General features: G+C 45.9%; 1 protein-coding gene across 1 annotated transcript in view; it reads right to left on the bottom strand.

The window, feature by feature from the left end:
* Positions 1–864: 864 nt before the first annotated feature.
* The window catches only part of DNER (delta/notch like EGF repeat containing), a 317,214-nt gene continuing 303,457 nt past the window's right edge, over positions 865–14,621 (bottom strand). The window contains exons 12-13 of the mRNA XM_019445680.2: positions 8,096–8,342; positions 865–1,855 (exon numbers count right to left, since the gene is read on the bottom strand). Of these exons, the coding sequence (XP_019301225.1) occupies positions 1,744–1,855; positions 8,096–8,342 (359 nt within the window). The 3' untranslated portion in view covers positions 865–1,743. The remainder of the gene's footprint in view (positions 1,856–8,095; positions 8,343–14,621) is intronic.

Raw genomic sequence — 14,621 nt, 5'->3', positions numbered from 1 at the left:
CCCCCACCCAAGTCCCTAGGCCCCCTCCTGTGCATGCAGGGTCTGTGTGCCCCGCCACCAACAGTTTCCCACGAGGAGATGGAAATAAGCAAGGTCTGTGATGTTCCCATGGATGCTCAACCGCCCGTGTTCATATTCTAAGTTCGTTTCTAAACCTTATACGAACTAAAAATATTAACATACGCACACCACCGCTTAATAATCAGAGCGTGGGTGTGTTGCTATATCATCTGTAGGATTAGGGACAGATGTTTGAGGGAAGAGAGGGAGAGGAAAGCATCTTAAACACTTTTTGCCTGAAATCCTCCCTCGCACCTGGTTTCAGGGACTTTTCCCTGGCCTTACCAAACATTCCCAAGTGAAGATAAAACAAATTAAAAAAAAAAAAAAAAAATGACTCCGAGACTTGGGCGCGGCATTTGGATGCAAAATAGAATTGAATGTAGGGCCGTTCTAAGCTGCCTTCAAGTTCCTCAGGACCAAACTGCTGTTTGCTAAGGCCATTTCACTTGACCTCCACTGGACCCAGCGCTTAGGAGACATTTCTTGGGGCCGCAGGTCCCCTGAACATCATGCCTACAAGCATTTCCACGTTCCAATGCACCTCAGCGGCCATGCGTGCTGCATGTCGCGGGCAAGTTCTGGTGTAAATGCGGAAATGAGAATTCTTATCTCTCCCCCCCACCTTTCACGTTTAAAGGAACGGAGGGATGGGTCACTGGCAATCAGGAGGTCAGGAGGGCTCCTAGAAGGCACAGAAATGTACTCCTTGCAATATTTAAGATGTGAAAAACAATGACATTGACAATGAATAGCAAACCCAAAATGTTTTCTGTAATTTTAAAAGAACGAGGGACAAGCGCATCCTGGACTTGGTAACATTTATTCAATATTCTTTGAAATTAGCAAGAATCGGAAGAAGCACATATCAATCCAATACAGCCACGAACATGTCCTGGATGTAAATAAAGATGCATTATGAGAAATACACACCACGAAGGAACTAGTACTCTCTTATATTGACTACCTCTTAGCAACAAACAACTCCAACGTAAATTTAATTTACTCACGATATAAAAACCTTGACTTTTTAAAGAAAATATAGATTCGATGCGATCATAATTTGCCTCACCAGGCCCTTTCCCTATGCATGGTTTTCAAGGCCTAGCTTGGCCACCATTACGAAAATGACAAAAACAAACTCAAAGGAACATTTCTGCAGGGTTCAACAAAACGGTGCAGAAATAATTTACTTACCCATGCACAGAATAAGGCAAAGGCTAATTTCATTCGGGTTAGGAATAATAAATGTAACTAGTTTCTTTTTCACGAAACAAACATTTCAGACTTCTTTTTAGGTGACGGCTATACTGTTATATGGGTCATACTCTACATGTGTTTCCTAACTACTCAGAAAGCTGGCACTCACAAGTCACATAGAAACTTCATGAAACACCATGTGGGTTTCACGACGGTGTCCACCGTGGAAGAAGCACGCACTAGTCGAAGCATACGGTTTAAAGAGCGGAAAGTACATTAAAACGTAGTCTATGGGTTTCACAAATTTCGTTTTTAAAATATTTTTTCCAAACTAAAAGCTGCAGAAAATTAGTTCTTCGATAGTCTACCGAAAACTCTTGAGCAGCTACCATTTCAAATTTAAGCTTTTTATTTTCTTAAAAATATTTAAATGAGGGTGGTAGCCCATCTTTTTTGAAAAATAATTCCCCCCCCCAAAAGAGATTACAAATCTTTTGTTTTAATCAGTGTGACCAGGGGCTTGTCATCGGGGCTGTAATCCTCATAGGCAATGGGGGTCACATCATACATCGCAGGCCGGGATTTCTTTCCAAACCTGAAACCACACAGAGAGAGAGAGGACTCTGGTTAGATGAACACTGGATGTCAAGCCTTACTGAAGGCAAGTGGTGAGAATAATTTAGATTCAAGAATCAGATGGAATGATAAACATACCCTGAGAAATACATTCCCTAGCAAGCACAGAAATTTAAGAGACCTGGATATAACACTGAACGAGCGGAGATATTAGTCTCCAGGGCAGGAGGTAAAAAAATGGATTTCATGAACCGTGGAGCCCAAATTAATGTTGAAGCTTCGAGGTTAAATCCTGGCAAAGCAGCCAGGCATGACAACTCTACAATAAGCTTCAAGAAAACGTGTATCTATTTGTCTTTTTCTTCTGAGACCCTTAACTATCTGGAGAGGCAAGTTTATTTCACATCCATTCTAGTGTCTGGAATACAGAATGGCGGGCGGTGCTCCCTGGACTATGGACAGACAGCCTCTCCCGTGGGACTTGCAGGAGAGCTGTAAAGGCTCAGAGGTCATCGGAGGTCCCACCGTAAGGAGAAGGGGATATGGGGGAAAGGACTTCAAATAAGGAGATGTTTGTCCACACCCTGCTACCCACCATCCAACCCCGCCCACCCGTTCCTCCCCACCCCCCACATACACACAAGCCATTGCCTTCTTTTCTCTGAGCACAAGCCATTGTCCCAAAAGATCTGTACGTATCAAAATCCCCGCAACAGCAGGACTGATGCTTAGAAGCCAAGGGGTGTCAAAATCCAATTTCAGGACTTCCTGCCAAACCAGTCTTAAGATGGAGATTATGAAAATAAAGCCAATTCAACTTCTGGGTGGTCTCTTCGCACCGAAGACCTCACCTTCCCTAAGTCCCTGGAGTGCAGTATGACTTAAACAATCTTCCACACTTGCCCACCTCCCCTCCTCATTAGTAGAGACAACTCTTTTTAACTGTTTCAAGTCCAACGGATTCACAAAGGAAATACGTAAAGAATCTGAAATTTTTAAATGGTGGGTCGGATGGGCCCCAAACACTTCGAGGGGCTCATTTACCACAGCCTCCCCCCTACCCACCCCCACCCCCATCCCTAGTTTTTCCTTTGCTTTCTTGGGAGGTCCGCCCTCTCACATACAGTGAGGAGTAGAAGAGAGTGGGAGATGAGAAAACATCGCATTCTCCATATGACCTTTGGTTCTTAAACATTCATCAATCTTTTGTTCCGATTCACTCAAGATTTACTGGTCTTCAGGGGCACAAAGGCATAAACCGTGCCAGATGGGCACCGGGCAAAATACAGACTAATGAGTTCATGCGTTCTGCCACCAAGAAATCCAAGGGTATTACCGAAAGATTAAAAAGCTTTCAATAAAATCACAGCTAAAATGTGAAGGCTCACTGAGGCCTGGGATTGTGCATCCATAAACCTGGGTTGGAGTCCAGCCTGGAGTCTGTTTATCTAAATTGCACGAGGCCTGTGTATATCTGAGACCACGGGAAGGAACAAGAGTGTAGAAGCCAACTAGATCCGGATACTTTCTCCCAACGCTGAAAATTTCAGAAGCTACTTTAGGGCGCAAATATTTTGACAATCTAGGTCTCATAAAATAGCTAGACCCATTGGTAACAATATACCACTGGTTCATTTTAAACAAAACAGGACAATCCCTGTGAAAAGCCCTCTTTCCATAGTAACCATGGGGCAGTTTCCTGATCTGATGGGAGGGCCAGCAAATCACACACAGCCTATTAATCAGTCGGCTGACCAAGAGGAAAAATCCAAGTGACTTAATAGGTTGAATATGTGTTTAAGATATCCATTTTATTTATTTAAAAAATTTTTTTAATGTTTATTTATTTTTGAGATAGAGACAGAGAGTGAATGGAAGACGGGCAGAGAGAAGCAGAGACACAGAATCCGAAGCAGGCTCCAGGCTCTGAGCCATCAGCACAGAGCCCAAGCCAGGGCTTGAACTCACGAAGCGTGAGATCATGACCCGAACTGAAGTCAGACGCTTAGCCGACTGAGCCACCAGCCGCCCCAAGATACCCATTTCATTTTTTATGTGATTTCATAGTTTGAAGAAGAACCTGTTTCTTCAAAATCCAGAAAGTTAAATGCCTCCGTGTTATGCAATCTACCAATAAGCTATAATTCAAAGGGTTGTGACCTTAAACTGCGGTCATGGGGCTGAATATCGACAGGGCAGGTTTGAGGAGGGGTGTTTGGGGTCCGCTGAGAAAAACGAGGCAAGGGCTGAACCCAGCCAGGAGTGGCCACACGGTCGACGTGGACAAGAACAAGGAGCCTCACTTCATATCTAGACAGGTAACTGGCTTTGTGCCCGGTGCTACTGACATCGACTCCACACCAGTATGGGAATGAAGTATAACGCTGGTTACAAAGGGAACTTGGCACTGTCTCAGAGCTGGAATCCCTTAACTCGCTCCCGAGAAGTCCATTCCACTTCCTCCAGGGACGTACAGGGGTCTCCGCACAAAGTGCGGTAGCTACCACACAGAAGCTAAAGTGGTTTTTAAAACACAATAGAGTGACCCAAGACTTCCCTTGAATCTCCTCCACCCATCACCGTGGCAAGCTTACATCGAGTAAAACGGGACTGTGCATTCATACTCACATTTATAATACCGATAGCTTTTTATAGTTTCCTGGTCTCCCAGAACTGGGTGGGTGTTAAGAAAGAAGCTGACACCTATAGAAGTCCATTTAAACTCTCAGACGCTGGGTGACTCAGCTGGTTAAGGGTCCCACTCTTGATTTCGGTCAAGTCCTGATCTCACGGTTCATGAGATGGATCCCCACATCGGGTGAGCCGACAGCGTGGAGCCTGCTTGAGATTCTCTCTCTCCCTCTCTCTCTCTGTCCCTCCCTGGCTCGCATGCTCGACTGATCTCTCTCTCTCCCAAGATAAATAAATAAACCTTAAAAAGAAACAAAAACTCTCAGGTACTAAACCAATATAAGAGCTTGCCTGTGTTATGGCAGGAATATTTATGTGACTATTCCTTCAAATAACATGCTGGGTTTTTTTTTCTTATCATAAAGGTACATTTTAAATGTAAAAAAAATCTTTTTGGAAAATAAAGAAAATTATAACGTAGACCAGGGATTAACAATCAATAGCCTGCAAACCAATTACAGCGTGTTGCCTGTTTTTAAATAAAGTTTGATTGGAACACAGTTGCACCCATTCATAATGTGTCTCTGCTACTTTCACACTATAAAGGCAGAGCTGAACAGTCACAGGCACCCAGAGAATACACGGTCTGAACCAGCTGAAATATTTTGCAGACCGTTGCTGAAGACCCTAAGAATCACTCATGGTCCCTCTCTCCAAAGGATTCAGCGGAGTGTCTGGCCATGTCAACAAAAACTAGAAGGAATGATGGAAGTTGTGGCCACGATAGCATTAATGTCACTGACATCCCAAAGATTATCTGGTGACAAGTCTTGCCCACGTTATTTCACTAAAACATACTGCAGCCAATTCTCAGGCAGATCGAGATCGTGCTCTCTTCCAGTTCATGCGCCCCTGGAAGTCAAGAGCTAAAACACCACCACAGGGAAAGCAGGCGGATCTGACCTTGAGAAAGGCCCAAAGCCAGAGATGCTCTTTGAGCAAACGTGACCGGGTCCTCTCTCAGCTTCCCTGGTTCTGTTTTGTGCGACCAGGCGCTTAGCGCTGGGGCAGCAGGGAGCAATCTGCAGCCGAGATGTGACCTCGCTCCAGAGCCCGGAATGCCCGTGCGCTCCCACTGGTCAGCTGCAAACTCTCTCCGGCCCAAGGGGTCAGCAAAGCAGCCACAGAACACACGACTCTTAATCAGAGAGAGAAAGGGGCTCCTCACAGCCCAGCACCGGCATCAACTGAGAGCTGACATCGGAATCACCAGACGCTGCCTCGGTCACTCGTGAATGCCACAGGTGACCCCCTCAGTATTCGTCCCGCGTGGCTGCTCAGCTGATGGCATTCAGATCCCATGTCACCTCCGGGCCAGCAGCTGGGAGACAGGCTGGGAAGTGGGAGCAAGCTACAGGTCACTGCTGAAAACTAGGGAGGAGGTAATAGCGAAAAGGGTTAATTTTTTTTCAATGCTTTTCTAGGGTTTCCAGGAAAAAGGAGTGAAAAGGGGCCAACCAGCCAGAGACCCAGCCAGGACCTCTAGACAGCCAGGCTGTAGAAACCACAGGTCGTAGCTGAGTAAACGTTTATGAGGGAACGTTCCAGATATCGGGGAAGGTATTGTATTGACTTCAGTGGCTTTATCGGTAGTCACCGGTGCATGGAGGAGCTTACTGGTTAGGAATTCTGCAGTAAATATTTTTGATACAAATCAGCACCAAATAAGAACCGGGTCTGTAAATGCTTTTAAGTTAATTCTTTCCTTCCAAGACTATCCAGCTAAATATCTTCCTAGCGGGCTATCTAAGCAGGAAGCTCAGAAGAATCTATCCTTAACTATGCTGGGGCTGAAATAAACTACTCCTCTTGAACACAAAAGGATCTTGGCCAGAGATCCCTCCGGGGGTGGAGGGAACCTGATTTCTTGGGTCTCCCAACACACCCCGGTGTCGCGCCGCCGATGCCGCTCCTTCCCGGTGAACTCAGCACCTCCGGGAACAGAGGGAGAAGACTCTTGAGCAACAGAGGAGCTTGCCTCCTCGCCTCCACTTTTTACAGCTTTCACCTCTCACCCGGTGACTTCGGAGAACCTCCGGCACGCCTGGGAGGCTGCTGCCCTGGAATGACGTCACCTCTCGGGCAGGTCAAGACATCCCGCACCAATCCCTGACAGAGACCGTCCTGTCACTACAGACCTCAGATTGTAGGAAGGAGGGTCTACTATGTGCCAGCACCTGCTGGAGACGGAAAGAAAACGGCCCTTTGTGTACAGGCTGGCGGACGAGTCAAATAAACAAGACGTGCAGGGACTGGCCTCAGGGCTTCCCGGAGGCTGTGCTGTTAAGCTGACCCTTAAAGGAAGGAGTCAGTGATGAGCAGCACGTAGGGCCTGACTCAGAATTGGTTTGGGGATTTCCTTGCGCAGAAAGCAAACTTTCTGAACCTCGTAGCCTCTGTACCGTTCAGACGGAATCCGGAGCTGCGTGTATTTTGATCAAGACGACTACACAGCCTCCCAACAGAGGATTGCAGCTACTAGCTCTCATGACCCCAATCTGAAGACACCGAGCTCAGCCCGCTCTTTACTACAGCACAGACTTCCTGAATTGTGCACTTTAGATCATTCTAGCAATTAAAAGAGAAAACAGCTTTCCTTTAAGAAACACTGGCGCACTCGTTTTTGTACTAAATATACTGTGCAAAAATAAAATATGGGGGCGCCCGGGTGGCTCAGTCGGTTAAGCGTCCAACTTCGGCTCAGGTCATGATCTCACGGTTTGTGAGTTCGAGCCTCGCGTCAGGCTCTGTGCTGACAGCTTAGAGCCCGGAGCCTGCTTCGGATTCAGTGTCTCCCTCCCTCTCTCTCAAAAATAAATAATAATTTTAAAAAGTTTTTTAAAAGTGAAAAAAAGTTAGATTAGCTGATTTTGTTAGTGTTATAGATTTGGAGAATACATAGGATGTTATCTCTTTATACAAGCCTTTACTATTTGTAATTTAATTTGATTACCTTGACTAAGGGAGACATGACTTTTCGCTATTCAGGGACCAGTGTTTGCAGAGGCTTGAATGGTCTGTGTGAAATAGAGTCAAGTAATGGGGTGGCTGGGACTAAATGCCACACTTCGGACACCCGACTCCTGCTTTCTCTGTGGCACCACTGGTGTGGTACCTCGTCCCTCCAGGAGTCTTTCCTCCAGAAAAGGACATCGTTTTCTAGAATATGTACACCAACAGCAGAATGAAAGCTGTTTGTCATTCCTTAAGGAAGCCGCTAAATCGAATGTCACTGCTTACCTATGCTGTTTGGAGAGCACAGCTAAAGACGTTCCAAAAAGCAATCATCAAAAAACGTTTCCTACACAGTGATTAAGAATCGGCTATTTATAGCACGGATAAACACAAATTAAATGAATGAATGTATTCAATGCAAACAGTAAGCTAGCAGCAAATTATAAAGCAGCCCAATTATCTGTCCCCAGTATGCCTTGAACCTATGCTTTCGTCTATGAAATCCTCTTTGCAGGTGTGGATTCCTGTTCGCAACACCACCCGCCTCCCAGGAACGCACCCAGATGGCAGCGGGCTCTCCCCTCCTCCCCCCTCCCTTCCCCACGCAGCCCACCTGGCGTGCCGGATGGAGGCGATGGCGTTGCTGAACTCGCTGTCGATGCTGCGGCAGTTATAGAACTCCTCGTAGGCTGGCCGGGAAGAGCCCTGGTACTCGATGCGGCTGATGCGGCAAATGCCCACGATGAGGATGATGAGCATCAGGATGAAGGCGACGCAGAGGGCCCCGATGATGATGTAGAGGGAGTGCCGGGGCATGTTGGTGAGGCTCTCCGCCATGTGACCTGACTTCCACTGCAGGTCTGGGGCGAAAGTAAGCAAAGGCCTGGGTGTGAGTTGTGACCTTTGTAACAGGAAGGTCTTCACTGACCTTGCTTCAGCAACCTAAAATACAAGGGCCACCCCAACTGGGAAGAATTATTTTCTATGGATAACCCAGATCAAGTATGCTAATGTCCTTAACATACAAGAGCCTCTTACGAATCATTAAGAAAAACCAGGAACACACCATAGAAAAATGGGCAAAAATATAAAAAGGAATCTACCGGGGCGCCTGGGTGGCTCAGTTGGTTGAGCGTCCGACTTCGGCTCAGGTCAGGATCTCGTGGCTCGGGAGTTCAAGCCCCGCGTCGGGCTCTGTGCTGACAGCTCAGAGCCTGAAGCTTGCTTTGGATTCTGTGTCTCCCTCTCTCTCTCTCTCTGCCCCTCCCCTGTTCACGCTCTGTCTCTCTCTCTCTCTCTCTCTCAAAAATGAATAAACTTAAAAAAAAATTTTAAAAAGGAATCTACCAAAGACACACAAATAGAAAATTATTTACTTCCATAATTCTTTAAAAATTCAATTCCTCTATCCATTCCAAACAGTATTTAAAATATTTGATAACCACAGCTGAGGGGCGCCTGGGTGGCTTGGTCGGTTGAGCATCGGACTTCGGCTCAGGTCATGATCTCACAGTCCATGGGTTAGAGCCCCACGTCAGGCTCTGTGCGGACAGCTTGGAGCCTGGAGCCTGTTTCAGATTCTGTGTCTCCCTCTCTCTCTGCCCCTCCCCTGTTCATGCTTTGTCTCTCTCTGCCTCAAAAATAAATAAACCTTAAAAAAAATTTTTTTTAAATAAATAAATAAAATATTTGATAACCACAGCTGATATGTGTGCAGAAATGAGGACGTGCAAATTGATACTCAACCCTTGTGTAGACTTAATGGACCCGGAAATTCCAATTTTTAGAATTTATGCTGGGGAAATTGTCCTATAAATGCGTAAAGCCCTATATACAAGGACGTTCATCTCAGCATCAGAACTTTTAAATGTTAAATGGCCAAATACTATACATTTAGAAAAAGGTTCATTAAATAAGCACAACCCCCAGGTACCCACCACTCAAAGTTAATACTGTTCAAAGTTAATAAAGTTCGTATTGAACCATTTTTGCTTTAGATTGTTAATTCAGGTTTTTTTTAAAGAAATAAAATGTTATAGCTATAGCCAGAGGCCCTACCCCCACACTCTCTCTCTGTCCCACAAGTAGACAAAACAATTTATAAAAGAAAAAAAAAATGGGAAACAACTTAAATACCAACTCTTAGTGAGATGGAGAGATGTTTTCTTCTTTTTTTAAGTTTATTTATTTATTTTGAGAGAGAGAGTGTGTGTGTGTGTGAGAGCACGAGCATAGGAGGGGCAGAGAGAGGGAGAGAGAGAATCCCAAGCAGGCTCTGCACTGTCAGCACAGAGCTCAATGTGGGGCTCCAACTCACGAGCTGCGAGAACATGACCTGCGTCAAAATCAAGAGTTGGATGGCTAATCGACTGGGCCATCCAGGCGCCCCAAGAGATGTTTTGTTCCAACAAGAGAACAAAAGCAGTTGGCCAAACAGGACCTACCCATATAGTACAGTCACACGTGAACTCAAAGTGCCTAACTCTACACTGAAAAGCTCAAGACAGAGTGATAATAATGACGAACATTAAGCTCTTTGAAAACATCTCACTTAATCATTACAACCAACTGAAGATCCATTATTTTCTCTCTCTGCTTTATAGGAAATTGGCATCACCAGCTGGGTGAGCTCAAATCTAGACCCAAGTCTGCCTCACCCAGGAACACACTGACAATAGAGGTCAATGGGAGGCAGAATCACAAGTGATTTTTATTTCCTTCATTATACTCCTCCGTCTTTTCCAGCTTCTTTCAAAAGAATAATGTATTCCTTTTATAAAAATATTTAAAAATCAGCAATAAATTAGTTGAAGAAAACATCCATGGGATTATCTTCCAGCATAACAGTGGAAGAAGTGTGGGCCTTGGGATCACGCCAACCTTGCCTTCAATCCTAGCTGCAATGTTTACTTGACCTCCCTGAGACTTCGTTTCTTCATTTATAAGATGAAAATAGCAACACGTACCCCATGGCTTATTGTAGGCACAAGTTAGAAAACATGTGAAGAAAAGTAAGAAAGTCTGCTGCTGGGCATGTGGTGGGTGGTCCTAAAAAGGAGCAGGTGTCATGGTGGAAGAGAGATAAAGGATAAGGAGAAGCAGGACACTGCCCTCTGAGGCACGCACTGCGAGCTCAGGATTACTGAGCAATGCTCTGGGCCCTTTCAAAAAACACCAACCTGTATGAGCAGGAAAATAAATGGACGAATGGGACATAATCTCATGCCTGGCACAGGTCAAGAGTGTCAAAGTATGAACAGTTTACAGACCTGCACACATGTGGAATGTTCTGGATAATGTGAACAGGACTTGAAAGGAAGTTTGGAAAATAAAAAGGGCTACATAAGACCAAAGAGAAGCCAAGTTCGTGTGGGAAAGGGATGCCTTCTGTGCTGGACTCACAGCACCAGCACCTCGAGACGACTGGTTTCACATTAGGACTACGGGAGCCTGAAAATGGGATTCAGGGGTGGGTGTGTGGACGGGCCCGTCTTCCCGTGAAATGCTCGGACTCTTCTCACTGGGCCAAACTCTGCGGGAATGTGTGCGATGTGCGGGCACATACATACACACTCACCCAAGCTACATCTTCAGTGACCATGGAATCTGAGAACCGGCTATGCTTTACCTTGAATGGTTACAATCTGAAGAAGAGCACAGGGAGACACCCAAACAAGGCCAAGTGTGCAGATCCCCTTTCTAGAAGCCTAACGGAAAAGGGACTCATGCCCCCAAACCTGATGGCTCCTGAGAGTTTGAGAAGAATGAGATGAGTGAAGTGTGTTCACACCGAGAACTTCAGACTCCTGAGTTTTTACCAAGACCCCTGAGGTCTGGTTTTGCCAGGTGAGCTTGGCTGCCTGAGCTCACGAGGTCCATGCAGCAGTGAGACTGACCATGACCGCAGTCCCGGCTCTGTCCGAACCAGCTCACATATGGCCAGAGGGACTGACAGAAATCACGGCAAGTGACCGGTCGCCACGGAGGGGAGAAGGTGTTTTGTGAAACGAGAACGAAGCCTCCGTCCCGGATCAGAGGCATTTAATTTGGCAATGCCTGGTTCACACTGAGAGTCACTCATTCTTCTGGCTGGAAGAAAAGTAGGACTCACTTGATTTGCAACTATTTCAACCTTCTCTGAAAAATTCAGCTGTAGGCTGGAGTCCAACGCTCAGACCTCACCGTAACAGCCACTTAGCATCACCGCAAGGGCAGCCAGCGATGTTTCTACTCCGACTTGGGAGAGGGCTCCGCTCCCATTGCTATGGCAGGGCCACGTGCGTTCCCGCTGAGCCCTCACAGTTGATTGCGAACTTCATGTGAATAGCTCACTCGTATCAACTGTGTATCCACAGCGAGCACACAACCCACAGCGGTCCGGCCGCTACCGTGGACAGACAACGGCGCTGGGTTACGTGCTCAGCACGGCGTCCCAGGCCTGAGCTGCCTACGCTGCGTACGTTTCTGGCCATCTGCTCTACTTCCCCAAACTCTGCATTCCAGGCTGTTTGAACCTTTGGGAAAACGTTCTTGAAATTCCTCTGAAAAGCTCTGCTTCCTCCTCCCCCTACCCCCACTTTTTTTTTTTCCTACGTTACTGTCGGCTGAAATTTTTCTGGTAGAAGTGAATGTGGCTGCTTTACTCACTAATCGGGTTGGAACCAGGCTGGATCTGAGTAAATCCAACCTCGGTCTGGAAGCATCAAGAGGATCTGCACCAGGTGGCCGAAGCTGCCACCTCCAGTCCTGGCATAAGTCACGAGACCCTCACGAGCTATCACTTTGCCGCATCCCAGAGTCCCGCTGCATGAACCATTCACTATGCCAGCTACAGCACAGCTCAGAGAGGAGCTGTGCACCGGAAGATGCTCGATGGAATGATCCCATCAGCCCCAACAGGTGCATGACCAGGGACACATGCACACAAACTGCCTGCTTATGGGTCTGCGAGACCATTTGTATCTAGGTTTCAAACTCAGTTTGTTTAAGGTTTTGTGTTTTCCACAGTGTGTTTGCATTTACCTGTCAATTGTAACGTAGCCCTTGGAGCTAGGGAGAGAGGCTGGACTTAAGCAGCTGCATGGGGTCAAACAGACCACCTGTGGCCAGGATGAGACTAAAACCAGACCCAGCAACAACCACCACTCCACCGAAGGAGACACCATTAGATTTATAAATTTCATTCTAGAACACATTGCCTAGATCTGTTTTTTAATTTACCTACGTGAACGTAGCCAGGCTCGTTCATGTGTTCACCTATATTATTTAAAAAGAGAGTGAGTGTGCGATGTGTGGACATCAGACAGCTAGATAACTTTTGAGACCATCTGCTGCTAGACTAATTGAGAGGAGGGCTTTCAAATTACCTTCTGCTTTCCGTAGCTAAGAGTTATTTGAACAAGCAAGGCAGTCAATGAGATCGCAAAAGATTAAGAGCTCTCATTAAACTTCAGAAGAGGACAGCGTAGGAAAGGAATGGAAAGAAAAGTTCACCTCTTTCATAGGATCTGCTTGCTGAACAGCCATTAATTGGGCACCTACTATGTGCCAGGCATGGCACTAGATGCTGGGATAAAGAGCGAGGGAAAGTACACAGTTGGCTCCTGGAGTTCCCCGTCTTTTGAGGGGTACAGAGACCAAAGAAATGATCCCATAGTAGCTGTAGACACACAAGTGTGCCAAGCCAGTCAAGGACTACCTCCACGGTGCTACTGGAAAGGACAAGGCAAATCTCCATCTAATTGGGGAATGAGAATTGCTCTAGAAGTAAGGGTCTGTAGGAAGCTGGGCTCTCCACATAAGTAGGTAAAAACCAGAGTTGAGGGAGAGCAGGGGGAACATGGTCCGAGGAAAAGATCCCAGGGAAGGGGGGAAGATGGGGAACAGGACAAGAGACTGGAAGGGCGACAAGGTGGCTGCTCGAGGAAGCGAGGGAGCGAGCCAGGGGTGGGCTGAGTGAGGAGCTCCCTCCCGCGGCCCCACAGGCAATCGTGTGGCCTTTGGTCTTCAGTTATAAATGCATTTTAATAGGAGCTCAGCACTGGCAGGGAGAGAAACTGGTGGGGAGAAGGGTCTGAGTATTCAGATTTGCACGTTGAAAAGATGCCTCTTCCAGATGCAACCATGTGGATGAATGGGTTTGAGGACATTGTGCTAAGTTGAAACAGGTCAGATAAAGAAAGACAGATATGGTGTAAGCTGGTTTATATATGGATCTAAAGAAAAAAAGAAAGCTGAACTCATAGTAACAGAGAGTGGAATGGTGGTTAACAGAGGCTGGGATGTGAGGGACAAGGGGAGATTAAAAAAAAGAAGAAGAAACAAAGAAAGTGGAATGGTGATTGCCAGGGCTGGGGGAAGGGGTCACAGGGAGTTAGGGCTTAATGGGGACAGAGTTTTGGTTTTTCAAGATGAAAAGCGTTACAAAGATGGATGGTAGTAAGGGCTGCACAACAGTATGAATGTACTTGATATCACTGAACCATACACTTGGAAACGATTAAGATAGTTAATTTCATGTTATGTGTATTTTGCCACAATAAAAATAACTGGAAAAATTAAAAAGAAAAAAGACCATATACTTTTAGAAAACAAAAAGAAGGGGCACCTGAGTGGCTCAGCTGGTTAAGCATCTGACTCTTGATCTCAGCTCAGGTCATGGTCTCACAGTTCATGAGTTCAAACCCCACATCGGGCTCTGCACTGACAGTGTGGAGACTGCCTGGGATTCTGTCTCTCCCTCTCTCTGCCCCTTCCCCGCCTGCACTCTCTCTTGCTCTCTCAAAATAAATAAATGAACTTAAAAACAAAAAGGAAATAAAAGGTGCTTCTGGCTGCATATAAAGAAAGGGTTTGATGGGCTAGATTGGAAGCCACGTGGTGTTAAAACAATGAGGTAGATCTGCATAAACCAACATGGACAAATATTCTATATATTACAAATATCAATATATTGTTAATCATAAAAGCAAGATGCTGAACAGTATGTATAGAATAGTTCCATTTTTATGGGAGGAAAAAAAAGGACTTACAATATTGACCGAATGCATCTCGAAAAATAAACAATAAATGGCTAATAATTGTTACATTTGGGGAGTGAAGCAGAGATCTGGATGAGAAGGAAGGTTAATTTTAATTTT

The sequence above is a fragment of the Panthera pardus genome, unplaced genomic scaffold, assembly GCF_024362965.1.
Source record: "Panthera pardus isolate Hobbes unplaced genomic scaffold, ASM2436296v1 HiC_scaffold_10, whole genome shotgun sequence".
Classification (NCBI taxonomy): Eukaryota; Metazoa; Chordata; class Mammalia; order Carnivora; family Felidae; genus Panthera; species Panthera pardus.
Note: the sequence above shows the minus strand (reverse complement) of the source record. Positions and strands in the feature narration are given on the sequence as shown.